Source organism: Hippocampus bargibanti, linkage group LG10 (assembly GCF_051943395.1).
Source record: "Hippocampus bargibanti isolate YZ-2025 linkage group LG10, ASM5194339v1, whole genome shotgun sequence".
NCBI classification, from domain to species: domain Eukaryota; kingdom Metazoa; phylum Chordata; class Actinopteri; order Syngnathiformes; family Syngnathidae; genus Hippocampus; species Hippocampus bargibanti.
The window spans coordinates 23,472,907-23,500,649 of record NC_142743.1 but is presented as its reverse complement, the minus strand read 5'-3'; the positions used below and the strand labels follow the sequence as shown (position 1 = coordinate 23,500,649).

The 27,743-nt window shown below is 40.4% G+C and overlaps 3 protein-coding genes across 11 annotated transcripts in view; 1 reads left to right on the top strand and 2 right to left on the bottom strand.

Annotated features, from left to right (window-relative positions):
* Positions 1-76: 76 nt before the first annotated feature.
* khsrp (KH-type splicing regulatory protein) lies at positions 77-13,795 on the bottom strand. 3 transcript variants are annotated; one of them, XM_089005790.1, is made up of 18 exons: positions 13,465-13,794; positions 12,192-12,294; positions 12,043-12,096; positions 11,921-11,957; positions 11,768-11,832; positions 10,558-10,629; positions 10,404-10,461; positions 9,752-9,899; positions 8,608-8,706; positions 8,402-8,503; positions 7,276-7,378; positions 6,973-7,097; positions 5,500-5,790; positions 5,309-5,421; positions 4,111-4,211; positions 2,919-3,119; positions 2,070-2,260; positions 77-807 (listed from the first exon to the last, which is right to left on the bottom strand). In XM_089005790.1, the coding sequence occupies exons 1-18, from the start codon at positions 13,552-13,554 to the stop codon at positions 799-801; spliced, it is 1,962 nt and encodes a 653-aa protein (XP_088861916.1). In that variant the 5' UTR covers positions 13,555-13,794; the 3' UTR covers positions 77-798. The 3 variants fall into 3 exon arrangements, with proteins under 3 accessions (XP_088861916.1, XP_088861914.1, XP_088861915.1); XM_089005788.1 differs by having other exon boundaries at positions 10,404-10,629; positions 13,465-13,795; XM_089005789.1 differs by lacking the exon at positions 12,043-12,096 and having other exon boundaries at positions 10,404-10,629; positions 13,465-13,795.
* A 627-nt stretch (positions 13,796-14,422) lies between these two features.
* Positions 14,423-25,406, bottom strand: slc25a23a (solute carrier family 25 member 23a). Of its 3 annotated transcripts, XM_089005794.1 has the most exons (12): positions 25,004-25,405; positions 23,509-23,719; positions 21,353-21,476; positions 21,169-21,256; positions 19,983-20,094; positions 19,709-19,867; positions 18,585-18,737; positions 18,080-18,193; positions 17,808-17,975; positions 17,573-17,720; positions 16,035-16,217; positions 14,423-14,822 (listed from the first exon to the last, which is right to left on the bottom strand). In XM_089005794.1, exons 2-12 carry the CDS (start codon positions 23,701-23,703, stop codon positions 14,812-14,814), a joined length of 1,455 nt encoding a protein of 484 aa, XP_088861920.1. In that variant the 5' UTR covers positions 23,704-23,719; positions 25,004-25,405; the 3' UTR covers positions 14,423-14,811. The 3 variants fall into 3 exon arrangements, with proteins under 3 accessions (XP_088861920.1, XP_088861917.1, XP_088861919.1); XM_089005791.1 differs by having other exon boundaries at positions 14,423-16,217; positions 25,004-25,406; XM_089005793.1 differs by having other exon boundaries at positions 14,423-16,217; positions 25,024-25,406.
* Positions 25,407-26,002: 596 nt separating this feature from the next.
* The window catches only part of zfyve27 (zinc finger, FYVE domain containing 27), a 10,631-nt gene continuing 8,890 nt past the window's right edge, over positions 26,003-27,743 (top strand). For 2 of the 5 annotated variants that reach the window (XR_016116235.1, XM_089006238.1), the window contains exons 1-2: positions 26,003-26,262; positions 27,446-27,682. Coding sequence is in view for 4 of the 5 variants with exons in the window: in XM_089006238.1 (XP_088862364.1) it covers positions 27,450-27,682 (233 nt within the window). In the remaining variant the exon portion in view is untranslated. The remainder of the gene's footprint in view (positions 26,263-27,445; positions 27,683-27,743) is intronic. The other 3 variants (XM_089006240.1, XM_089006239.1, XM_089006241.1) reach the window with 3 other exon arrangements.

The following is a 27,743-nucleotide window of genomic DNA, read 5'->3' as shown; positions in this document are numbered from 1 at the left end:
ATCATAAGCTACACCCATGAAAACAAATGTTATCTAAATAGTTTTATTAACCCATTTCATCAAACCTGAATATATGTTAGATTTGAATCTTTTATTTTTAAGTATTTAAAAACAAGCTGTAAAAAAAAAAATACAATGAGAACCTATTGGAACGAGAAAAAACAAAAACAAATCATCCATTAAGTTGCAGAAGGAGGGAAGACATCCACACAATCAGCACACATATGAGCTACTGTCATTTTACAGCAAAACTGCACACATTCTCTTGTTGAGTAGCATACAGACACACTCACAATCCCCTTCGGAAAAAAAAAAGTACAATTGCAGCGCAGATTACAACTGCAACGTCAGTATCTTTTAAATGGGGTTAAAACGTACCAGAAGTTTGTTTTTGAAACATAACAGAATTTCGAACAAAAAAAAAAAAAAACAATTAACCTGAATGTGATTACTGTAGAGTTTCTGCAGTAAAGATACTCTTAATTTGTGGTTCATAATGTTGAGAACAAAGACTTATTACAATGTGTAGGTGACATAAGGAACAAAGACGTTCTTTTTCAAGGTAATTAATTAGTGCGTTGTTTCAATGCTTGCGCAAAACATCATTTTCCCTTATTAAATGGGGAGTTGGGGGAAGGGGAAGGGAGAGGGGGGGTTCAATTCAGTCAGCTATCAGGTTTAAAAATAAGATTTTGAAATAAGAGTAGATGGTCTCGAACGGTTGAAGCAGAAAACTGAAATGGCTATCAGCCGAAGTCCCAAGAGGCAACAAAAATAATCCAACCACACAAAACTTCATTACTGCGCCTGGAAAGAGAAGTCCAAACATATGCAATTTTTGTGTGAGAAGCACAAGTAGCGGAAAGCAGGATGTTAAAGGACAACCGACACCTCTGGACGAGTTGCGTCCATAATTTCACTTCAAGTGACTTCTACTGAGCGTATTTTACAAAGATTCCACCGCATATAGCTATATTTTACCTTTTAAGACTCGCGCTGAATATTCAGGAAGTCTTGTTTTCGAGTTGATGACGATGCCCTAAGTGACGACACGGAGGGAACGCCCCTGACCGAGAAAGCAACACACAATGCATTTTGGGTACTTTTTTTCGTCTGAAAACTTCGTGTTGATGGCGAAATTAGAAGGAAAACTACATAAATAACGCAATGGTGAATCGTTGTGTGTTGCACCAAGACTACTATTTGATACTAGTTGACACAAATTCCCAGCGGACAAATCAGCCCATTTCCAATTGAGCTTGAGCGCCATCTTGTGCATTTTCCGGGACGCCACATTGGAGTCCTGACGGTTCAAATTGATACGGAAGGACTTCTTTAATCGATTGCAAACATTTATGCTTTCCTCTTCAGAACCATTTGAATCATATTCATGAATGAATGAGTAACAAGAAAATCTCCGAATCTGAAGCCATTATTTTGATTCTAGACTCTAGCATCAAAACTAGAATCAATCTCAGTCTCTCCATCTCTAGAATCAATTTCAGCGTACAGTGATACCTTGGCTTACGAACTTAAGTGGTTCCCAGAAAGTGTGTGTAAGGCAAAAAGTGTGTATTCCAAACATTAATTTCCCATAGGAAACCATTAAAATGAGAATAATCCGTTCCCAGGTCGCCATAAAACATATTTTTCTACTAAATAAGCTTTAAAACTACACAAAATATACCTTATTTTATGTATGATAAATGTGCTATGGTATTGTAATTAAAGAAATAAACTGTACTGTATGTGATGGCTGATGGTTCATCCGTCCTGGTGTGATGTCACGAACAAGGGGGCGGGACCTTCTGAAACTCGCCATCTCCGAGGTCATTTTGAAATAGTTTTGGGACACTTACTCATTTTTATTGGTGTTTTGCATTTGACTAAAAATATCACCCTGCATGTTTAGGGTATTTTAGATGCTAAAAAACGTTTTTCTGATGTTAGTTAGGAAACAAAAAAATGGTGTCGGTTGTCCTTTAAAGGAAACACTTCAATGTTTTTCCTGTTGAAACTTTTCCCCCTTTTATTGAAGCATTCTTAGGAATGGGAGAGAGGAAGGTTACCTGCTGCTGTCCCTGATGTGGCGGAGCCGCTTGCCCCGGCGGGGCTTGCCCTCCCTGCCCATAATAGGCGGCTTGCTGTCTGTAATACTCCGCCCAGGCTGCACTGTAATCTGGTTGGCCTGCAGGTGCTGCTCCTCCAGATGGTGCTGCCGGAGTTCCTGGGGAAGTCACTGGCCCTCCAGCAGGCTGAACTGAAAAAAATGAATTGTACAAGTGTCAGAGATCTTCGATCGGACACTGTGGACAAAGACTCGAACACAGAAAGATTGTCTTTTACTGCCGGTAGGAGATGTAGATAATCGTGACAGACGCCTGAATTCTGCAGCCCCTCTGCCAAGCTATTTATTGAGAGTATATGCACATTTAAGTAATATATTAGTAAAACATAGTTTTCTTGATTAGAATACCATGCCTCCTGAGTTCTAAGCACGAACAGCTGTAAGCAATAAAACATTGTCTTTTCCATGAACTGATACATTTGCAACCTGGCTAATGAGCTCTTCCTGTGAAGGAGTTTCAAGTCCTAAATTACTTCTGTGATAAGGAGTTTCCCAAGTCCTAAATTCTGTCTCCTAGATGAAGATGACAGTTTAATAAGCTGTGTCCGTTGACCTCAGATTGACCCCAGGTTGTCTGTGATTCAATTGTGTATTCGAGTCACACATGTTGACTAAGCATATAACGGCATAAAACTTGAAAATATAATAACTTCTATTCTGTCTAATCTCTTATCAACAAGGCATGTTCTTTCACTATTTTATTTCGAAAAAAAAAATACCACTGTCATCCAGACGGTAGCTGAAGTAACTCACTAACTTTTGGTACTAAAGATTCCCGATAAATACGTACCCATGCCCATCTTTTTGTAGTACTCCTCCCAAGCTTTTGTGTAGTCTGGCTGACCCCCAGCAGTTTGCGCTGCTTGATTCTGGTCCCCCCCTGCTCCAGGATCGGTTGGGGTTTGTGCAGGCATAGTGCCCCCTGGCTGCTGACCGTAATATTGTGCATAGTAGGCTGCCCACGCTGCATTTGGGTCTGCTGCTGACTTATCTGATGGTAGGAGGAATTGAAACAAGTTATTTCGGTACATTGTAAAGTACATTATCACACATTCGTTTCAGTAAGTAGACCGACTCCAGACTAGTTTCACATAAAGAAATATTTAGATGGACAGATGTGAAGAAAAAAAAATGAGAACAATAAGCATTATGTGGAAATTTATTGTAATTAGTAGGTACCCTTTGCTCATTACACTTCAGTGAGCGAGTCATAAAGTTCTGCGAGTCATAAAGTTTGATCATCTCAGTATACAGTGATACCTTGGCTTACGAACTTAATTGGTTCCCAGAAAGTGTGTGTAAGGCGAAAAGTGTGTATTCCAAACATTAATTTCCCATAGGAAACCATTAAAATGAGAATAATCCGTTTACCAGGTCCCCATAAAACATAATTTTCAACTAAATAAGCCCTAAAACTACATACAATATACCTTATTATGTGTCTAATAAATCTGATATGGTATTGTAATTAAATAAATAAACTGTACTATATAATAAAGTCATTTTATTTACCTTTGTGATGGTCGTTGAATGCTTGATGGTATGGATAGCATGAAGTGTCTCAATGAGCTCTGGGTTGTACATCTTGGAAGTTGTGATATTGCAACAGCAACAGATGCAGGCAGACACACTAGAAACTTTCAATAGCTGGTTCCCTTAATGGTCTTTTCTCTTTCAATTGAAGTTTAAATTAAAGTTCCTTAGCTAAAGCGTTCGTAAGCCGAGGCATCACTGTATTTGCCTTTGTATTCAATGGCCATCGGTAATTGCTCAAGTCAAGGGAAAAGCCGAAAGGAAAATAAGAAGATTTATGAACTAACCCGCCCCACTTTGTTGGTCTTTACGTCTCATTATTTGACAGGAAAAGCAAAACATTGTGTTTTTGACTTTTGTTTACGTAGACATTAGTAAGAAATAGTGTGCTCCGTCAATTATGTGTCTTTTCTGGAATACCGGACAATAGGTACAAAAATCCATCTTACTAGAGTATTCACTGGGATCTTGTGGGCCTGGAGTCTGCCATTGCTGGTAGTTGTTCCCCCAATTCTGAGCACAGTACTGGGGACCACCCGGTGCACCACCACTGTCAAGACAGAGACGATAAAAATTATTTTAGTTTATCAGATAATCCAGGATTTATACTTAAAGGACAACCGACACCATTTTTTTGTTTCCTAACCGACATCAGAAAAACGTTTTATAGCACGTAAAATCCCCAAAACACGCAGGCTGATATTTTTAGTCAAATGCAAAACGGCAATAAAAATGAATTAGTGTCATAAAACTGCCACAAAATGAGCTCGGAACTGGGCAGATTCAGAAAGTCCCGCCCCCTTGTTCATAACGTCACACCAGGATACTCCTTCACAAACTGCCTTGCTCCAGAATCAAAACAATGGCTTCAGAAGGACTTCTTTAATCGATTGCAAACATTTATGCTTTCCTCTTCAGAACTATTTGAATCATATTCATAACTAGATGAGTAACAAGAAAGCATCTTCACCGAATCTGAACTCTCTGAAGCCATTGTTTTGATTCTGGAGCAAGGCAATGTTTGACCAATAGTGACGTCATGAACAAGGGGGCGGGACTTTATGAATATCCCCAGTTTCGAGCTCATTTTGTGGCAGTTTCGGGACACTTTAAAGGACAACCGACACCATTTTTTTGTTTCTTAACTGACACCAGAAAAACGTTTTACAGCATCTAAAACACCCAAAATGTGCAGGCTGATATTTTTATTCAAATGACTAATAAAAATGACTTAAAGTGTCCCACGACTTCAAAATGACCCCGGAAATGAATATGATTCAAATAGTTCTGAAGAGGAAAGCATAAATGTCTGCAATCGATTAATGAAGTCCTTCCGTATCAATTCAAGCCGTCCGGACTCCAACGTAGCGCCTAGAAAATGCACAAGATGGCGTACAAGCTCAGTTGGGAATTTGTGTGAAGTTACACCTTCTTTATGAGTGTTGTGATTGTCACCAACTCAAAAACAAGACTTCCTGAATATTCAGCGCGAGTCTTAAAACGTAAAATATATCTATATGCGGTGGAATCTTTGTCAAATGCGCACAGTAGAAGTCATTTGAAGTCATTTTACAAATTATGGACACAACTTGTCCAGAGGTGTCGGTCGTCCTTTAAAACAATGCACACATTCAAGTGTTAACATACTGCGGTGCACCACCAGGAGGTGCAGCATTATAAGGGTTGGGGTTATAGGGGTTCATGGAACCGCCGGGGCCTCCCGGACCTGGACCACCACCACCCATTGGACATAATGGCACCTGGATAAACAAGACACGTTTCCGTTATCACTAAACCCTTCAATGACAGTCCATCTCATCAGCGGAACACTTTTGTACCTCGATCTTTTCTTCTATAAGTTGCTTTGCATAGTCTATCTGTTGCGGAGAACCTCTGATGGTGAACATTTTGAAATTTGGGTCCCCGTCGGGTAGCGGCTGACGTAACATCTCTACAAATGCACCAGTCTGTTGGTTAATGGCTTTGACATTTTCTCCTCCCCTGCCAATTACAAGTCCACATTTGTGAGCAGGAATAGAGAAGGTCATCTCTCCTCCTGGAGGGCCCCAGCTCCCTTGGCCTCGACCACGTCCCCGTCCTCCAGGTGGCATCCCTCCACCAGGGGGGCCCTGGGGGTTCAAAAACTCGGTAAGTCAAACTATCTCGCCGAAATGTGGACATATTCCGGGCTGATGAACTGATGTTTGTGTCATGCGTGGGAGCACAGACATACTACGGTGATACCTTGGCTTACAAACTTAATTGGGTCCCAGAGTGTGTAAGGCGTAAGTGTGTATCCCAAAAATTAATTTCCCATAGGAAACCATTAAAATGAAAATAATCTGTTCCCAGCTCCCCATTAAACATAATTTTCTACTTTATAATTTTCTAAAAACGACACAAAATATACCTCACTTTATGTATAATAAATGTGCTATGGTATTTAAATTAAAGAAATAAGCTGTACCGTATAATAAAGTCATTTTATTTACCTTTGTGATGGTCATTGATGGCTTGATGGAATGGAGTGGCCGCTTTCATCAGCATTAAACACTTGATGAGGAACGTAGCCATCTTCTTTCACCATCTTGAGGAATGATCCCTTGTAGGTGCTTTCTCTGCCATAATTTTACCTTATTCCTCATCAATTGTGTTCTGTTTAGTTGGGTTGATAGCTTTTTGCATCAAGTGTACAGAAGGCTTGTGCGGGTTATTTGTGGAGCCTGATTGATGGGATATTTTAACCTTGCAGTCTCTGCCTTTGAACTATCAAAGTTGAAACGAGTCAAAATGTCACTGTTTTCAATCCATTTTCTCACTCTCTCTCTGTCGTCTGCCTGTCTCTTTAATGTTTAAACCCCCCTCCTCCTCACTGTTGCGTTCTTGACCAATCACATTGCTTTAACCAAAGACTGGGGGCGGAGAATAGAGGACAAAAAAAGTCGGCTGCCATTTTCTTTTTTGGAGAACGGCCTCACTCTCTCTCTGTCTGTAAACGCCCCACACCCTCACTGCTGCGTTCTTGACCAATCACGTGGCTTTAACGGAAGACTGGGGGCGGGGAATAGAGGACAAAAACAGCCAGCTGCCATTTTCTTGTTCTTGAGAACGGGCTCTTTTGCGAATGACACATCAGTCATTGTGGCGCTCCGTGTGTATCTCGAAAAATAGTTCATATGACAAGGTTAAAATTGTCATAAATGTAACGTACGTAAACCGAAAAGTTTGTAAGCCAAGGGGTTCGTAAACCGAGGTATCACTGTATATCTTTACACAAATAAATAACATCTTTCAGTTGAGTTTATACTTACACCCTGACCCCCATCATCTCTGGTACGGATACTCTGTAGCAGGTCCGTGATGATAGAGGCAGCATGTTGACACTGGTCTGGAGGACCCGTAATGTGAGCAATTTTTTCAGGACCAGTGCCATCATCTGAAAGGTCAGTGTATGTTTAGCATGTTTGAAACGCGCTGGACGTGTATTTAAAGCGCTAACGATTGGCCCTCGATTGCTGATCGTGTGATAAGATCCGGAAAGTCTCACCTTCAAGTATAGAACTTGGGGAAATATGTCATAAAAACGGACAACATGCAGATCCAAAAGCACTCACCTGGTTTAAATTGTATTTTCACTCCAGCATCACTCTGGATTTTCTTAATCATCTCGCCACTTCTTCCAATTATGACGCCCACTGCATGGCGAGGGACGGGTATCTGTAAAATCCCACATATGAACATCACATTGTATTCAAGCACATCTCACGATCGATATAAAGGACAACCGACACAATTTTTTTTGTTTCCTAACTGACATCAGAAAAACGTTTTGTAGCATCTAAAATACCCAAAACACGCAGCAGGCTGATATTTTTAGTCAAATATTTTATGTATTGTTTTTATTGTAAAGTGTCCTTGAGTGTTCAGAAAGCCGCTTGTAAATTAAATGTATTATTATTATTATTATTATTATTATTATAAATGAAAAACACCAATAAAAATGACTGAAAGTGTCCCAAAACTGCCACAAAATGAGCATGGAACTGGATATTCAGAAAGTCGGCCCCCTTGTTTGTGATGTCACTATTGCTTACACACTGCTTTGCTCCAGAATCAAAACAACGGATTCAGAGAGTTCAGATTAGGAGATGATACTTTCTTGTTAATCATCCAGTTATGAATATGATTCAAATAGTTCTGAAGAGGGGAAAGCATAAATGTTTTCCCTTCCGTATCAATTCGAGCCATCTGGACTGCAATGTAGCGTCCCAGAAAAGGCACAAGATGGCGCCCAAGCTCCGTTGGAAATGGGCTGATTTGTCCACTGGGAATTTGTGTCAACACACACCTTCTTTATGAGTGTTGGTTGCGACATGTAGTTATGTTTTTTTTTCTTCTAATTTCGCCATCAACACTGTTTTCAGACGAAAAAAAGTACCCAAAATGCATTGTGTGTCCTTCCTCGGTCAGGGGCGTTCCAGACGTGACGTCACGTCAGGCATCATCATCAACTTGAAAGCAAGACTTCCTGAATATTCAGTGCGAGTCTTAAAACGTAAAATATAGCTATATGTGGTGGAATCTTTGTCAAATGCGCTTAGTATAAATCATTTGAAGTGATTTTACAAACTATGGACACAACTTGTCCGGAGGTGTCGGTTGTCCTTTAAGCAAATTGCAATTAGTATATTTTTCCAAGAACTTTCTTCACAAAAAAAAAAACAAAAACCACACGCTTACATCAATGGTACTCCCTCCCATCCTTGAGCCATATTCATTCCTGTCCCCAAAACCAGCATGCTCCCGTTCTCGTAGAATCTCATTGACCATCTCTTTAGCTTGCTGCAAAACAAAACACAAGCCAAATGAATGAAATCCAAAAAAAAAAAAAAAAATCACTCCAAACTGAAAGTGTGTTTCTTTCAAAACAGAACGTTTTCGAGCACCTGCACTTTGAATGGGTCTCCAATGATGCGCAGTGGTTTATCCACATTGGGCGGCTGGGATCCATCTTGAATAAGGATCATTTTGACTCCAGCTCGTTCCTTCAAAATGACAAGAGGGTTACAAAAATACGGATGAATGAATGAAGTGTCATGCATCCATCAATTTATTGTGGTCAGATTTAGTGGGGGCAGCAGATTTAGCAGGGAAATACAGACTTTCCTCTCCTCAGCCGCTTTGTCCCCTAACAAAGTTTTTAAAAATTATAATCAAACCTATCACTTTACAGATATTGAAACTGTCGTTCAAAATAGAGCAAACAATCAAACAAATGAATAGCTGATATTATAAACACTTTATACATTCACATACAGTGATACTTTGACTTGCGAACTTAATTGGTTCCCAGAAAGTGTGTGTAAGGCAAAAAGTGTGTATTCCAAACATTAATTTCCCATAGGAAACCATTAAGATGAGAATAATCCGTTCCCAGCTCCCCATAAAACATAATTTTCAACTAAATAAGCCTTAAAACTACACACAATATACGTCATTTTATGTATAATAAATGTTCTATGGTATTATAATTAAAGAAATAAACCGTACTATATTATAAAGTCGTTTTATTTACCTTTGTGATGGTCGTTGATGGCTTGATGGAATGGAGTGGCCGGTTTCATCAGCATTAAACACTCGATAGGGAACATAGCCTTCTTCTTTCACCATCTTGAGGAATGATCCATTGTAGGTGCTTTCTCTGCTATAATTTTACCTGGTTCCTCGTCAATTGTGTTCTGTTTAGCTGGGTTGATAGCTTTTTGCACAGATTTTTTTGCACAGCTTTGTGTACAGATGGCTTGTGCGGGTTACTTGTGGAGCCTGATTGATGGGATACTTTAACCTTGCAGTCTAAACTCTGCCTTTGAACTATGAATAAAGTTGAAACGAGCCCAAATTTCACTGTTTTCTTTCCATGTTCTCACTGTCTCTCTGTCGTCTGCCTGTCTCTTTAATGCGGGGAATAGAGGATAAAAACAAGTCGGCTGCCATTTTCTTCTTAGAACGGCGTGAGTGATGTTCGCGAACGACACATCACTCACTGTGGCGCTCCATGTGTATCCCGAAAAATAGTTCATATGTCCAAACCTGTAGCTGCTTAATCGTTTCTCCTCCTTTGCCTATAATAAGGCCAGCCTTGCCTGCAGGGATGACCATCTCCTGCATGGAACCTGTCTGCCCATTCTGAGAATCATGTCCCCTTGATAGGATTTCATCAATGAGCGCCTTTGCTTTCCTGAAAAAGTAAAGGATGCATTATGACCTCGTAAAAAGTTCACATCTTTGAGAAAGATTTCATGCATCGACAAAATTACCAGAATTACTCATCCAGTTATGAATATGATTCAAACAGTTCTGAAGAGGAAAGCATAAATGTTTGCAATCCATTAAAGAAGTCCTTCCGTGTCATTTTGAGGTGTCTGGACTGCAATGTAGCGCCCAGAAAATGCACAAGATGGCGCCCAAGCTCCGTTGGAAATGGGCTGATTTGTCCGCTGGGAATTTGTGTCAACTAGTATCAAATAGTACCTTCCGTATCACGTGAGCTGTTATCATGAGCCGGCGGGCTGGATGTAATACATATTTGAAATCATCTCGCGGGCCAAATATAATTGTAGTGCGGGCCAAAATTGGTCCGCGGGCCTGAGTCTGACATGTTTCATCTAGTGTCTGAACTATGAAATCAAAATGTTCCCTACTTCTACACCATTGGGGTGTTTAAATATGAAACTGAGCTTACCTTATGGCGTCCGGTGAACCTGTCAAAGAAACACTTCTTTCCGAAAGACCAGCACTGTCTGAAATCATGCAGAAATTAGAAAACGTATCAATAAACCTCAACAAAACAGTAGAGGAATACAAAGGGTTGTGAATATGCTTATTTTCATCCTGACCGTGTGCAATCTGGACCTTGCAACCAGAATCCCGTTGTATTTTGTTGATGTGTTCACCTCCTCTGCCGATAACTAAATGAAAGAGGACAATTGCCATTTAGGTCTGTGTAAGCTTTCAGTCGTACAGGAGTGATCCATCGATGAAAAGGTTTCTTCAGCCGTCATCTGTACTTCTTTGACAGGTGTCGGACTTTCGCTTCTTATGCAAGAGGATTCATCAGCGAACTAATTTATTTTTTTTGCTGGTAGTTTTGGCCCTATACATATCCCTACTGTCCAGACGTGACCGTGCCAGACTCTGCTATGATCAGTCCCTGCTCTCAGGTTGGGGGGAGCAGAGGACTACTCCCTGCGGCTACACTGATTACATCTATTTTCCTGAATGATTACTTCTATTGTCCTGCCTGAGTATGAGGTCTACGACTGCTGGCCTGATTGCCCCGTTTGATCTGGTATCACCTCATCAGCATAAATAAGCCTATGTTACCTAAGAAGTTGGTTTTAGGAACGATCCAAATTGAACCTCACCCCACCATGGCCATTTAGCGAAGGGTTTTGCTGTTTTATGAAAATAGCTTGTTTTACTCCCCTTTCAAACCGTCGATTTTCTTTCGCTAAGATTTTAATTTTGATAATTGATTGTCGTCAAATTGCTAGCTTTTAGGTGCATATGTACTGCAGATTGAGGCCCACTAGTATTATCCCTGCGATGTTGATAGTCTTTTCTTGAGATTTTTTTTTAGTCTCCCCAATGTATTACTCTTTACAATTTTCATTTTTACAATGTATTGAATAAACTGCATTACTTTGTTTTTCATTTGGCAGCCTATCTTTTGGATGCACACATTTTTGCCTTAAAGTGTTTATCGGTTTGAACCTGAGAGCAGGGACCAATCATAGCAGAGTCTGACACCGCCACGTCTGGACATTATGGATATATATATATATATATATATATATATATATATATATATATATATATATATATATATATATATATATATATATATATATATATATATATCGGTCCAAAACTACCAGCAAAAGATTTGTTTCGCTGACGAAGCCTCTTGGATAAGAAGCCAAACGTGCGACACCTTCAAAGAAGTACAGATGACGACTAAAGAAACGTTCTCAATGAATTGCGATTTACATTTTTCCCATTTGTCTGATAGCAAAGCTAGAATTTCTTTAATAGAAATTCACTTACCGAGACCAACCATGCTATCAGGTACTCTGCACTCCTCCGTTACCGTCATTGTGGCGGGCCTGACACTGTAAGCAGTGACATAGAAAACTATATTGGCTACATAACACATACACCGCGGGAAGAAATAAGATTATAAAAGAAATAAACACATACCCCTGTTGAGCCAGGGCTGCGAGTTGGGCTCCAATGGCTGCAAGAGAAGGAGAAATATTTGAGTGGCTGGAAAGTGAGCGGATCCAGCAGTTGTGATGAATCAATGTACATTGTCAACGTACACAATGAAGAATCTTTTTCATTCTGTGATGCTACCTTCTTGGCATCAGGTTCATCTAAATAAAAGGAAATGGTAAGCCTATAACAAGTACGGCAGTTTCAGACAAACAAAACAAAAAAAAACAAAATCCAGTTTGAGCTGATTGTCAACCTGCTTCTTCGAGTGATCGTTTCTGTGCGGCGAATGGAAAACCCTCAGCTCCTCCATTGTTGCTTGCCATGTGACCGGTCTCACCACTGATTTTAGCTGCAATCTAGAAAGATGGAAAGACTCACTTGAAAATTCAAGAGGGGTTTGTATTTGCATTGGCGCGTGTGGCTGCCGCTGCTCACCCGCAGAAAAACATAACCGGTGACAGTAAAGTGTACATGAGAGTTTTGAAAGGCGCTTGAATAAATGAAATGTATTATTATTATTACTGTAAATGCTGTTGATAAACTTGTCTATAACTGCTATCCCATAGGTGACCAGCAGATGGCTGTGCTTTATTTTTCTTGACATTACGTTACGTTGTTGTCACTTCCAGTACAGGTTTTACTTTCCGAGCTTCTTTAAGTTTCATTTTCACTGAGAAGACGGCAAGAAAATGGACATACTTTATCGCTGTACTGTTTAGCAAGGAAAAGATAAAAAAGACGAAGATCAAAACTTCCATTTCGGACGGAAAGGGGGCAAAGTGTTCTACTGTGCTTCCATTTGAAACGGAGGACTGCGGTTTGTACTGATGGTTAATTCTTTAAGGTGATTTCACATCACCGTAGAACTACAAACACGTATAAAAATATCGTGATTATTTATTATTTCAATGAAATAAAACATATGCAATAAAATCGTACAAACCACTTTGCCCGCTTTCCATCCGAAATGGAAAATAACAGATATTTTTATTCCCCATTTACTATATACATCTCGTCTTTTCCCTTTGGCTTTATAGTAACGTCTCGTTATATCAATATTCTCAGGAGTCTGACAAAATATCGATATAACCGGATTATCGATATATCCGATCGTGCGGCATGTACATTTTCTCCTTGCGTTCATAGAAATAGTATCGTAATAAGCAGTACTATCGATATAACGAGACTTTACTATATATATATATATTCCATGTTTACTTTATATATATAGTAAATAGGGAATGGAGGGAATATAGATTTTAAGGAAAATAGAGAATCTAGGGGAGATATATATATATATATATATATATATATATATATATAATGACAAGAATTCTCGAGTTTGTTTCGGTCACAATACAATCGGCACCTTAGAGCGGCGTTCACTTGCCGGTAGCATATCACTAGCTACTACCTAGCTAGTCAACTGAAGCTAACAACGGGATTAATCGAGCTAGCGCTTCCGATTGAATCGAAACGGCCCGACAGTTGCATCTTGCTAGCATTGTGCGATTATTACACTTTACCTGTCTGGCCCTTTCCATTGCGTCCGCAAAAGCATCCTTTTTCGCTCCGGCGCCGACGCCGTTAGTCGGCAAAGAGCCGAAGTCGGACATGATGGTCACACTAAGGAGGAACGACACACAGGAAAAGGGGGGGCAGGCCGTGTGACTTTGGCCGGGTCAGGCTGCGTTGAAACGCGAAGGCCAAAGCTTGTGTTGAGCGACGCAAGAACGCCAATGTGACGGAGGGAGATCGCTAAACACGCCGGCAAAGTTCCCTTCTTAAAATAACCAATCAATGTACGCTAGCCTCTGCCCTCCCCGGTCCGGCCTTTCTCCGCCTTTTCCCTCTCTTGAGAGATTTCATGTAAACGGCTCTAAACAGCGACACCTCTTGGTCTGGAGTGGAATCAACATACACACGCGCGACACGGGTGTAGGATCACAAAAAGTACGATATTACATACCTGTCAACTTATACGTTTTCCTGTATTTTATAAGTTTTTTATCTTTTCAAATAATATCCAGGGTACGCCAACTTTTATACGAAAAAAAATTACAATTGTGAACCGATCTTCCAAAGAGCATTTTGGCTCCAAACCACTTCCGGTATCGTCATCAACTCAACCAACAAGACTTCATGAATATTCATCGGGAATTTTAAAAAGTAAAATATAACTATATGTGGTAGAATATTTGTCAAATACGGTCAGTAGTAGTTATAAGATTTATAAATGAACTGTCAACATTTTGGTATATAATAGTATTCAATAGAAAACGTTGCTTAAAAAACAAGAGATTGACATCTATACTATCCTGTCGTATAGGAGATGGCAGCGTGTCGTCATTTGTTATGATCACGTCATTCCCGCGTCGGCCATTTTGAATGCTTTTCGATTTACGACCGTTTGACTTACGACGGTTTAGTCGGAACGGAACCATGTCGTAACTCGGATGTTATACACAATTAAAGACACAAATCCACATTGAAATTCATAACATGATAAATATAACAATTGAAACATAAGTACAGGTAACAGAATATATTCACTGGGGAAAAAATATTCCTCTCTCATTAAACAGTGTTTAAAAATCTTTTTTTTAACAAGAGGAAGTACAGTGAAGGCCATAATACAATTCATACTGTTGTGTTTTTAAAAGATGACCCATCGTCTCCATATGTGACCAGTCCAAGTGTGAGGTTTTTTTTCGCGAGTTTTGGTTGTAATACCACAACTCATCCTTATCTTACGCCACATTCACTATTTGAATGTTCCATGTTGTTCAGATAGCCATTGTTAAATAAGGTGTTTGGTGCTTCAGTGAACCTTTGGACAGTGGAATAATGCCCTTGAACGTCGTCTATCTTCTCTATATAACCCCTGTGAGGAGGGAGAAAAAAAACCCGCTGAGAAACCCCTCTTGCGTTTGGAGACACACTGCCGTGCACGTGCTGTTCTCAGGTAAGTTCATGCAAGTCGTGTCGTGTAAATATGAATGCAGAGATGCTTTGACTCAGTGCATGCGGTGCAATGGAACTCACACACCTTCAATGTTCTTGTGAGGTAATCCAACGCCATTGTAGTGAGTACTCACACTTATATTTGTCCATTAAGCTTTGCAGTTACCAGTGTGAATCCATCTACCACCAAAGTCCACTTCTTCATGCAGTTTTAAAAGATCTGAATAGATCTTGAAGAGGGAAGTCACATCAAACCAGCCGCACATATTTAAAGGACAACCAACACCCTTTTTTTTTTCTTTCCTAACTGACATCAGAAAAACGTTCTATAGCATCTAAAATACCCAAAAAATGCTGGGTGATATTTTTAGTCAAATGCAAAACACCAATAAAAATGACTTTAAAGTGTCCCAAAACAGCCACAAAATGAGCGCAAAACTGGGGAGATTCAAGAAGTCCCGCCCTCTTGTTCGTGACGTCACACCAGGATACTCCTTCACAAACTACATTGCTCCAGAATCAAAACAAATGCTTCAGAGAGTTCAGATTCGGAGAAGATGCTTTCTTGTTACTCATCCAGTTATGAATATGATTCAAATAGTTCTGAAGAGGAAAGCATAAATGTTTGCAATCAATTAAAGGAGTCCTTCCGTATCAATTGGAGCCGTCTGGACTCCAATGTAGCGCCCAGAAAATGCACAAGATGGCAGCCAAGCTCCGTTGGAAATGGGCTGATTCTTCTGCTGGGAATTTGTGTCAACTAATATCAAATAGTAGTCTTGGTGTAACACACAACGATTCACCATCGCGTTATTTACGTGTTTTCCTTCTAATTTCGCCATCAACACAAAGTTTTCAGACCAAACAAAGTACCCAAAATGCATTGCACGTTGCTTTCTCAGTCAGGGGCCGTTCCTGACATGATGTCACGTCAGGCATCGTCACCAACTCGAAAACAAGACTTCCTGAATATTCAGCGAGAGTCTTAAAAGGTAAAATATAGCTATATGCTGTGAAATCTTTGTAAAATGCGCTCAGTAGAAGTCATTTGAAGTGATTTTACAAATTATGGACGCAACTTGTCCGGAAGTGTCGGTTGTCCTTTAAACTTTCCCTTTCGCTCCCCGCCTACCCTCCACGTCCACTCCCAGAGCTATCCTCGTGTATTCGTAAGCGACGTACGACACGCTGACAGCGGGGATGACTTTCAACAAATTGGGGGAAATTCCTCGATACAGACCAGCCACGCCCTCTTGGGTCAAGATGGTGTGAATCAAGGTGGACATTGATGGCTTAGTGGATCCTTTCAATGACACTGAAGGACAGAGAGAGAAAACTGAATGAACAATTTCACCTATTACTGCATAGGGTGATTTGTGCTCTATTGGTGTAGCATGTATCGGATATGTGACTTTAAGAGTCCATGTTGAGCATTTGAAAATGATGCCAACTGTAAACTGCATCGTCGATTTGGGAATATACAGAAAAAATTACTGCATTTGCATATCATCTGGTGTCATACAGTGTATATAAAGTGGATTGAAATGTCTTTAACAACAATATTCTAAGCATTCCACTGAAGATATAAAGTGATACCTTGGCTTACGAATTTAAGTGTTTCCCAGACAGTGTGTAAGGCGAAAAGTGTGTATCCCAAACATTAATTTCCCATAGGAAACCATTAAAATGAGAATAATCCGTCCCAATAAAACATAATTTTCTACTTTTTAATTTTCTCAGCCTTAAAACTACACAAAATATACCTTATTTTATGTATAATAAATGGGCTATGGTATTGTAATTAAAGAAATAAACTGAACTATATAAAAAAGTCATTTTTTTGTGATGGTTGTTGACGGCTTGATGGAATGGAGTGGCCGGTTTCATCAGCATTAAACACTTGATGAGGAACGTAGCCTTCTTCTTCCACCATCTTGAGGAAGGATAGCTTGTAATCTTTGGCAGCTTTATCGTCAGAACTGGCAGCCTCACCATGACGAATGACACTATGAATCCCTGTACGACGCTTAAAGTTCTCGAATCATCCGTGGCTAGCCTTGAAATCATGAATGGGTGACGAACTTCCAGATTGCCTCTTGACGACATCCGAGTGAAGTCGCGGTGCTTTCTCTGCGATAATTTTACCTAGTTCCTCATCAATTGTGTACTGTTGAGCTGGGTTGATAGCTTTTTGTATCAAGTGTACAGATGGCTTGTGGGGGTTATTTGTGGAGCCTGATTGATGGGATATTTTAACCTTTCAGTCTACACTCTGGCTTTAAACTATCAATAAAGTTGAAACGAGTCCATTTCACTGTCTTTTCTATTCATTTTCTCACTCTCTCTGTCGTCTGCCTATTTATTTTTATTTGCAGCTCTGTGTTTCTGTAAGCACCCCCACTGCTGCGTTCTCGACCAATCACGTGGTTCTTGACCAATCACGTGCGTCTAGAGGACAAAAAAAGTTGGCTGCCATTTCCTTGTTAGGAAAACAGGCTCGTTCGCGAACAACACATCACTCGTTATGGCGCTCCGTGTGTATCCCGAAAAATAGTTTGTATGCCAAGATTAAATTCTTGTGAATTTAACATCCGTAAGCCGAAAAGGTCATTAGCCAAGGCGTTCGAAAGCCAAGGTATCACTGTATTTGCTGTACTCCATTCACCTAACCTTGAGCTTGCATTCGGGTGCGGATCAGTGCAAGAGGGTAACTCGCCAATTGCCCACAGGTGCTGGAGATTGCACCACAACCAACCAGGACCATGACCCCTGGGTCCACAACTCCTCTGTTCCGACTTAGCCATGCAAACTTCAGTGTCTGGGGAATGGATACTACGTTATAAGAAATAAAGCACATGTACAGAAAGTGTCCTGTAGAAAGGTGCTACCATTCTATCCACCTGACCTCGTAGACTGCCAGGTCAATCCCAGCGTAAGGCACTATGCTCATCATATTAGGCACATAACCCTTATAGAAGGCTGCGATGCCTTCTTTCTGCAGGATCTGCTTGAAACAGTCGGACATTCCTAAGAATTGGCCTGTTTTTCCAAGTGTGAGTCGGGTTTTCAGCACCTGCGGAGGAAAATGAAAGCGATAGATAGAAAGAAAGGGAACCTACAGACAATAACCGTATGCATTGTCAATTACTGTCTTGACCATGTGTGACTTGAAATCACCTCCAGTGGGTAGATGGCTGTCTGAGCAGTCGCACCAGCCAATGAGCCAGCAAGAAATCTCTCGTGAACCCTCAGATTTTTGGTCTCTTTTCTGCCATACATTATATGCTTGATCTAGAAAAAAATGGCAGTAAAGCAAACTTTACAAAAGGAGAACAATTGATCTAATTAATTTAGACACAGCATGGAGTGCAACTATTTAGCTAAAGATGGAATGAACAACAGTCACCCAAACATTTAAACCATGAGCAACCTCAGAAGAGCACAGACCTCAGCCAAAGTTGGAACAAAAGAACATATATAGCTGGAGAAAAAAAAATACTCTAGAGAGGCTTTCTCAGTAAAACATATCGTAGCATAAGGTACACTGAGCACAACAACGTAATACTTTTTATGTATCAGATTGAGCAAACTAGCAAACTCCAGGGTACAAAATGGCTCATGTACTTTTGTGCTAGAAATGTTCACTCAAAACAAAATGGGAAAGGATGCAAGTGTTATTTACCTTTTCATAAGCTGTAAATTTGATTGCAGTCTCTGGGGCAATTTTAAGAACGTTAGTTCCATTGCCTCTCCAAAAGGACTGAAATCCTCCCTCTTTCATCATGTACTGAAAACCGCCCAGCACATTTCCACGAAACAGATAGGAACCATGAACCTGCCAGAACATGTCATGAAGATGTTTTCATGTGTGACACTGACCTATAATAATAATATAATAATAATAATAATCATCATCATCATCATCATCATCATAATCAAACGTGCCTGCGTTCACTCAACCCAGAAGTAACTCAAATAGATAGAAAGATAGCTAGCTAGCTAAGAGTTAGCTAATGATCACTCAACCCAGAAGTAACACAAATAGATAGAAATCTAGCTAGCTAAGAGTTAGCTAATGATCACTCAACCCAGAAGTAACACAAATAGATAGATTTCTAGCTAGCTAAGAGTTAGCTAATCATCACTCAACCCAGAAGTAGCTAATATAGAACTAATAGCTAGCTAGCTAGATAATAGATAGCATATAGATAGCAAATAGATAGCTAGTTAGCAAATAGATATCAAATAGATATGTAGCAAGGTCGCCAGCTAGACAGATAGCTAGATAGCCAGCTAGATCGCAATATTAGCTAGCTAATAGATAACTCATAGCTAGCTAGAGAGACAGCTGATAGATATCATACAGATAGCAAATAGATAGCTAGTTCGTTAGCCAGCTAGATAGCTTGTTAGCAAATAGATATCAAATAGATATGGAGCAAGGTAGCCAGCTAGATAGATAGCTAGATAGCCAGCTAGATCGCAATATTAGCTAGCTAATAGATAACTCATAGCTAGCTAGAGAGACAGCTGATAGATATCATACAGATAGCAAATAGATAGCTAGTTCGTTAGCCAGCTAGATAGCTTGTTAGCAAATAGATATCAAATAGATATGGAGCAAGGTAGCCAGCAAGATTGCCAGATAGTTAGATAGCGAGATTAGCTGGCTCATAAATAACTAATAGATAGCCAGCTAGAGAGCTAGCCAGCTAGCTAAATGCTTTATGCTTATATCTACAGTGATCCCAGATTTTTTTCATCTTCTTAGCCATCATAAACGGTAAATAAGAGTGGCTAACTGACCTGCCGGAAGACTTTGAGCCGATCTAAAGGAGCCGTTCCACTCCGTGATATGGATCCAGCCAGGGCTCCCGCCATCAGTTGCCGCCACACGTAGCCAGACCTTTTCTCTTCTTCTGAAAATTCATCTGGAACTGTCATCTGCTCACCTAAATCCAACATCTGAGAAAAACAATGCCAAAAACATGTCCATTGTTATTGTCAGGCGTAACAAATGTGCATTGCCTTCAAATACATCAAGCTCTTTATAATCTATTTCCAAAGTATGTTGACTTGCCATTGAACGTTTCCAGTAGCGCGCCACTTCTTCCATGTTTGTGATTGGGTTAAACAGGAAATAGTCCCGCCACTCATTCCAGTCAATGGTCATGGTCCCATCCTTGTCTATACTAGTTGAGGGACACATAAACATAAACATGGTTGAGTGAAGAGGGAGATACGGTGATACCTTGGCTTAGGAACTTAATTGGTTCCCAGACGGAGTGTGTAAGGTGAAAAGTGTGTAGCCCAAAAATTAATTTCCCATAGGAAACCATTAAAATGAGAATAATCCGTTCCCAGATCCCCATAAAACATAATTTTATACTTTTCGAAGCCTTAAAACTACACAAAATCTTATTTTACCTTAATAAACCTTATTTTCTGTATAATAAATGTGCTATGGTATTATAATTAAAGAAATAAACTGTACTATATAATAAAGTCATTTTATTTACCTTTGTGATGGTCGTTGATGGCTTGATGGAATGGAGTGGCCGGTTTCATCAGCATTAAACACTTGATGAGGAACGTAGCCTTCTTCTTTCACCATCTTGAGGAATGATCCCCTGTCGGTGCCTTCCTCGTAAGCTTTGACAGCGTTATCGTCAGAACTGGCAGCCTCACCATGACGAATGACACTATGAATCCCTGTACGACGCTTAAAGTTCTCGAACCATCCGTGGCTGACCTTGAAATCATCACTGGATGACGAACTTCCAGGGTGCCTCTTGACGATATCCGAGTGAAGTTGACGTGCTTTCTCTGCGATAATTTTACCTTGTTCCTCATCAATTGTGTTCTGTTTAGCTGGGTTGATAGCTTTTTCATTCAAGTGTACAGATGGCTTGTGCGGGTTATTTGTGGAGCCTGATTGATGGGAATTTTAACCTTGCAGTCTACACTCTGCCTTTGAACTATCAAAGTTGAAACGAGTCCAAATTTTACTGTTTTCTATCCATTTTCTCACTTTCTCTCGGTCGTACGCCTGCCTCTTTCATGTTTAAACCACCTCCCCTCACTGCTGCGTTTTTTGCCTAATCACGTGGCTTTAACCGAAGACTGGGGGCGGAGAATAGAGGACAAAAATGAGTGGGCTGCCATTTTCTTATTAGGAGAACGGGCTCGTTTGTGAACGACACATCACTTATTGTGGCAGCTCCGTGTGTACCCCGAAAAATAGTTTGGATGCATCGGTTACAAACCTTTGTAAAATCCTGGTAGCAGCCCTGAGACTGATGTCCAAGCCAACAGCACGTAGGGATTGCTGGATCTCCGTCGCATCAATCTCACCTGGATGTCGCCACACAGATACAAAAAGTCAGAGAAATAGCATGTTAGAATTAATTATTGTGATGATTAAAACATGTCCAGTGGGTTGCAACAGACCATCATTGTTTTTGTCCAGACTTTGAAACATGACTTTGAGTTGCTGTTCATGGGTGCGAAGGTACTGAGTGAATTCTTCAAAGTCAAGCACTCCATCCTCGTTGGTGTCTCCAGCTTTTACAATCTACGGGGACAGACAGTTGGGTCTGAAAATGGGTCAAAGAAAACTACTTTCACGCATGGACCAGAGCTCTGTTTGCACTGTTGTACTTTCATTTCTTGTGATTAATGTGCAGTAATTGATTGCTAGCTGGCGACAATGCTGATAGATAGCAAATAGGTAGATAGCTAGACAGCTAATAGATAGCTAACTAGATACATAGCTAGATAGCTGGCTCGCAATATAGCTAATAGATAGCATATAGATAGTTAGCTAGCGAGATAGCGAATAGAAAACAAATAGTTAGCACAACTAAGCAGTCAGCTAGATAGCCAGCAAGGTATCCAGTAAGATAGCCATCTAGATAGATAGCTAGATAGCTATTAGTTATCTCTTAGCCAGCTAGCTAGCTAGCTTTCTATCTGTTTGTGTTATTCCGGGTTGAGTGAACGTTGGCGCGTGTGGCTGCCGCTGCTCACCAACAGAAAAACTGATCCTGTGACTGTAAAGTGACCTTGAGAGTTTTGAAAAGCGCTGAGAAATGAAATGTATTATTATGATGAAGATGATGATGACTCTTTATTATTATTATTATTATTATTATTATTATTATTATTATTATTATTATTATTATTTATTATTATTATTCCATTCAAGGGCAGTGCAGCACTGGCAGTCACTGGTGGTTTGTCACCATGGTAGTTTGCCATTCTCAATTTACAAAGTCCAGCTCGACGCAACCAAAATAGAGATCATGTTGCACACAAATGCACGCACTGTGGAAGTGACAGCCAACTAACAATGTGACCCACCACATGTTTTGACCAAAACAAATATGGAAGAAGATAGCAACAGAGAATGTATACACAATATTAAACGCAACTGTTTATGTCGCTACAATTTTTTTATGTTATTTTTATTTTCATGTTCCAGGGACTTTAAAGGACAACCGACACCTCCGAACAAGTTGTGTCCATAATTTGTAAAATCACTTTAAATGACTTCTACTGAGCGCATTTTACAAAGATTCCACCGCATATAGCTATATTTCACGTTTTAAGACTCACGCTGAATATTCAGGAAGTCTTGTTTTCGAGTTGATGACGATCCCTAAGTGACGTCACAAAGGGAACGCCCCTGACCGAGAAAGCGACACACAATGCATTTTGGGTACTTTTTTTCACCCGAAAACACAGTGTTGATGGCAAAATTAGAAGGAAAACTACATAAATAACGCGATGGTGAATCGTTGCGTGTCGCAGCCAATTGCGGTAACACGCATAAAGAAGGTGTTAAGTTGACACAAATTCCCAACGGACAAATCAGTCCATTTCCAACGGAGCTTGTGCGCCATCTTGTGCATTTTCTGGGACGCTACATTGGAGTCCAGACGGCTCAAATTGATACGGAAGGACTTCCTTAATGGATTCCAAACATGTATGCTTTCCTCTTCAGAACTATTTGAATCATATTCATAATTGGATGAGTATCAAGAAAGGATCTTTTTCCGAATCTGAAGGCTCTGAAGCCATTGTTTTGATTCTGGAGCAAGGCGGTTTGTGAAGGAGTATCCTGGCGTGATGTCACGAACAAGCGGGCCGGGACTTTCTGAATCTCCCCAGTTTCGAGCGCATTTGCAGCAGTTTTGGGCCACTTTAAATGATTTTTATTGGTGTTTTGCATTTGACTAAAAATATCAGCCTGCGTGTTTTGGGTATTTTAGATGCTATAAAACGTTTTTCTAATGTCAGATAGCAAACAAAAAAATGGTGGTGGTTGTCCTTTAAAAATTTAAATGCCTAAAGACTAGAATCATTTTAGGTGAGAGCAAGTGCTGGAGGGCAAAAGAATTTGGATTTGCCTTTAATTAGTCTGGCAGTGGAGAAAGTTACGTTTCACGGCAGCTAAGTTATGAAAGGAATGAAAGTAGAAAAACAAAATACAGGAACTGCTGGAAAGGCAGCCACTCTTGCGGCGCCATCGCGGTTTACTCTTTCATACTTCATTGCCACTGCATGTTATTGGAGTGCAGGTGAGCGCATGTAAAAGGTCTTACCCTCTCCAGCGAAGTTCTGGATAACCCTCGACCCGCTAGCCCTTTACGAAGTTCATGGATATCAATGGATCCATCTTTGTTGAGATCCAGTTGATCAAACAGCTCCTCCCAGAATTTCTCCCTCTCCTGGTCTGGTTCAGAGGACGTTTTGTCCTGGCAGTGGGCCCAGAGGTGCCAAGTCCTTGCAGGGGCCATGGCAGTGTCCACTCAGCTATGGTAATAATAATAATAATAATATTATAATTTCAAAGCTCTCAAGGACACTTTACAGTCACAGACAAGCATCGAAACTATCATAAATAAAATACAATTACAAACACAATAAATAAAATACAATTATAAATAGAAACAAGCGATAGAGCTACACACAAAATGCATACATGATAAACCATGTCCTAATTGAGACACCTGAATGCATTATTGAAATATAATGTAAAGAGCACCGAGGATGAATACAGATTTTGTTTGGTTGACTTTTTGATATGGCGCTAAATTCTTTTCAGGGTGGCTACATGTTTGTCAGGGCAAGGCAGCTTTATTTATACAACACATTTGGTCCGGATAATGGATGTATGAATTTTATAAACAAGGCAACATAGCTAGCTAATAGATAAGTAACAGATAGCTAGCTAGATAGCTAATAGAGAGCAACAGGAGCCCAACCCGGAATAACTCAAATAGATAGAAAATACATACAGGTAACATCTGACTTACGACCAAGTTCCGTTCTGACCAAACGGTCGTAAGTCAAAATGGTCGTAAGTTGAAATCCATTCAAAATGTTGAATAGAGACTCAGATGCTAAATGACTCACAAACTCCGCCTCTCTGGTGCCATCACACGGTCGATTGCTGTGCGAGAGTGAGATGCTGGCTGGCCAAAAGTGTCGTACACGTTGCCGGCCTGCTAGCGCGTTGCAGTGCCAGGCAGAGAATTAATATTTAAAAAAAAGGGTGTGGAGGTCGTGGTCGTAAGTACGGGTGGTCGTAAGTCGAGCTGGTCGTAAGTCGGATGTTACCTGTATAGGGCCAGAGCTCCCGGCACAATTTTAGTTCGCTGACGAAGCTTCTCGGATGAGAAGCGAAACGTCCCACACCTTCTAAGAAATACAGATGACGGCTGAAGAAACCTTTTCATCGATGGACCACTCCTGTATGACTGAGAGCTTACACAGACAGTATCCTTTTGGAATTTACTATTTTCTTTGAACTGGACGTACTTTTGAAAAGGAAAGCACACTCCGCGAACGTGAAACGACTGAAGCAAGCAACATGAATGCCAGTTGAATATATGTACATGTATAGTATTCCCAGTGACCTTGGATGGATTAGTGGCTATTTCATTAAAATATATTTTTGCTATTTAGGCAATGTGAAAAAAAGCAGTCTATAACTGAGATTCTACCATATAGATCTTTAACGGGGATTTAACCATATTAATTTACAGTGATACAAGACAGGCTCTGAGCGTGTACAGTGCCGTCTTTCTCACTCACTCATTCGTTTGGCTGTTTACCTCCCGACTTCCATGGCACGAAGCAGAAAATCAGGACTGAAACTCGACAGCAATCGATCGCAAAACATTTCTGCAGGCAGGGTGGTCCGAAGGAGGTGTTTGTTGCCCACGGACGTGTTGTTGGCTCAAACGAATCTTTTCGAGTGTCGCATCAACTTGCGACCGCCTCCTCCTCCTCCTCCTCGGGACCAGGAAGCGAGACCAGCACCAGCTCCGGTGACGCCCTTCATACCTGTCAATCAGCCGTATTTTGCCGTCTTCTGTACGACTTTTTGCATATTTTAGACGTGTACGGCATACAACAAAGTTTGTAATAGAAACGCAAAAACATTGTTAAATAAGTAATTAAGTCCCAAAAATGTTTTGACATCCGGGTGAACGCTCGTACAAAGTCGACCGCCGATAAAACAAGTCCGTGCGAAAAGTCTCGCGATGAAACAAAAGTTTCGAGAAGATAAGTTTCGGGAAAGCTGAATTTTAATTTGAAATCAGTTGAATTAAACATTTACCGTGTTTTTTTTTGCGTAATATCATTCATATTTTTAATAAACGTTATACATCATAAGAAAGACATACACTACTACACACACCCCGGAGCTCGTCAAATGTGTTGCGATTGACCACTGTTAAAAAAAGTATAAAAATTAAACAAATGTTTTTTTGCCTCTTCTTTATAAGTACTGTACTTTATGAATAGTGTGCACAGCCCCTTTTTGCTTTTAACAAAAAATTAATTTCCCAAAAATGTGGAAATGTGTTTTTTACATAACTTGTCTCAAAACAAAGACTGCAGTTGTTCATTTTTCCTCAGATAAAGTTGTATGGTTTTGCTCTAAACGATTGCACAACCACAACAATCGCTCCTCCTTGTGTTTGAATTTCTATCTTTTCTGTAAAATTCGTGGGAGACTCAGGCTGTGTTGGTCATACAATGTGACTTTTCGACGATCGATTGCTCATCCTGGAATAACCGGAAACAGCATCTTACAACAGGGAGTTAGCATAACAAGCCGGAAGAAGAAGCAGCAGCAGGCTGATTGCACATTAAAAAGTCAGTGCATACCATAGTATTAATCCTGCAAAACGATGCTGTCATGTTGACACGGTCGATGAAGTTGGAGGCTTCTCCTTCCTCCATTATTAGGATGTTAGAGGGACCTGCCAGTGACGCCTGAGCTTTGAAGCACCCGCTGCCATTCTTAAGGTTGCTGTCTTTGGAGTTTGGACACGTACGTCGCGGTAAATTACCGGATCAACGGGGAGGAAGGGGGGGGGGGGGTTAAAGTAACGTAGTTTACACTTTTTAGCCTAAACTTTCCATTTCATCCGCATTTTACAACAACATCATTTTGTTGCGAAGTAGTGAAGTCCTTCGTCCCATTGTTTCAAGTTACGCAATGATTATGCTTTAATATGAAAGCGAATTTAAATGAGTAAAGCAAACCTTTGTTGACACATTGTTGTTTAACGTCTACAACAATTGCCACATCGCTGAGGGGTCAAAGTGTCATCTTATATTGATCTGAGGATCACCAAAAACATTGTTCCGAGTGTACTTTACTAATAATTGCAATGCATGACATGCTTGCGTATTATACGTTGCAGATTCGTAAATTGAATATTTAAAGGACAACCGACATCATTGTTTTTGTGTCCTAACTGACGTCAGAAAAACGTTTTATAACATCTAAAATAGCCAAAACACAGAGGTTGATATTTTTAGTCAAATGCAAAACACCAATAAAAATGCCTTTAAGTGTCCCAAAACTGCTACAAATGCGCTCGAAACTGGGGAGATTCTGAAAATCCCACCCCCTTGTTCGTGACGTCACGTCAGGATACTCCTTCACAAACTACCTTGCTCCAGAATCAAAACAATGGCTTCAGAGAGTTCAGATTCGGAGAAGATGCTTTCTTGTTATGAATATGATTCAAAGAGTTCTGAAGATGAAAGCATAAATGTTTGCAATCGATTAAATAAGTCCTTCCGTGTCATTTTGAGGTATATGGACAGAAATGTAGCGCCCAGAAAATGCACAAGATGGCGCACAAGCTCTGTTAGAAATGGGCTGATTTGTCTGTTGGGAATTTGTGTCAACTAGTATCAAATAGTAGTCTTGGTGCAACACACAACGATTCGCCATCTTGTTATTTATGTGTTATCCTTCTGATTTTGCCATTATCACGGTTAAACACGAAGTTTTCAGACCAAACAAAGTACCCAAAATGCATTGTGTGTCGCTTTCTCGGTCAGGGGTGTTCCTTCCGTCACGTCACGAATCGTCACCAACTCGAAAACAAGACTTCCTGAATAATGCGCTCAGTAGAAGTCTTTTCAAGTCATTTTACAAATTATGGACACAACTTTTCTGGAGGCGTCGGTTGTCCTTTAATTTTTTTCTCCATTGCTTAACCTGCACAGGATTATGATGCATGGTGCTGTGGCGTCATCAGACCCTTATCAGGGCGCAGGGGAAAGGGGCGAGATGGTGCACACCATATCCAAGGAGACGCTGGGGTCTCCTGATGCTTCAGAACCAGGAAGTCCAAGATCGACACTGAACTTTGACCTCCTCAACATGGTTGTCTCCTACAAGAGAATGGCGCTTTTTCTGGAACCTGTTACAGATGCTATGGAGCTGGCCCGCTTCCTGCTAGGGTGTGTGTGTTTGGAACATAGTGTGTGTGTGTGTGTGTGTGTGTGTGTGTGTGTGTGTGTG

What these genes read in the sequence shown, in the direction of transcription:
- khsrp (XM_089005788.1), bottom strand. Translation starts at nt 13,554, where the DNA reads ATGTCCGACTTCGGCTCTTTGCCGACTAACGGCGTCGGCGCCGGAGCG. An exon ending in GAGATGATGGGGGTCAGGGT is followed by an intron (nt 5,791 to 6,972) that starts GTAAGTATAAAC and finishes TTGAACCCCCAG; the next exon opens with GGCCCCCCTGGTGGAGGGAT. An exon ending in CCTCCTGGTGGTGCACCGCA is followed by an intron (nt 4,212 to 5,308) that starts GTATGTTAACAC and finishes CTGTCTTGACAG; the next exon opens with TGGTGGTGCACCGGGTGGTC.
- slc25a23a (XM_089005791.1), bottom strand. Translation starts at nt 23,703, where the DNA reads ATGGCCCCTGCAAGGACTTGGCACCTCTGGGCCCACTGCCAGGACAAA. An exon ending in GCTACTGGAAACGTTCAATG is followed by an intron (nt 19,868 to 19,982) that starts GCAAGTCAACAT and finishes TGTTTTTCTCAG; the next exon opens with ATGTTGGATTTAGGTGAGCA. An exon ending in GGCTCAAAGTCTTCCGGCAG is followed by an intron (nt 18,738 to 19,708) that starts GTCAGTTAGCCA and finishes ATGTTCTGGCAG; the next exon opens with GTTCATGGTTCCTATCTGTT.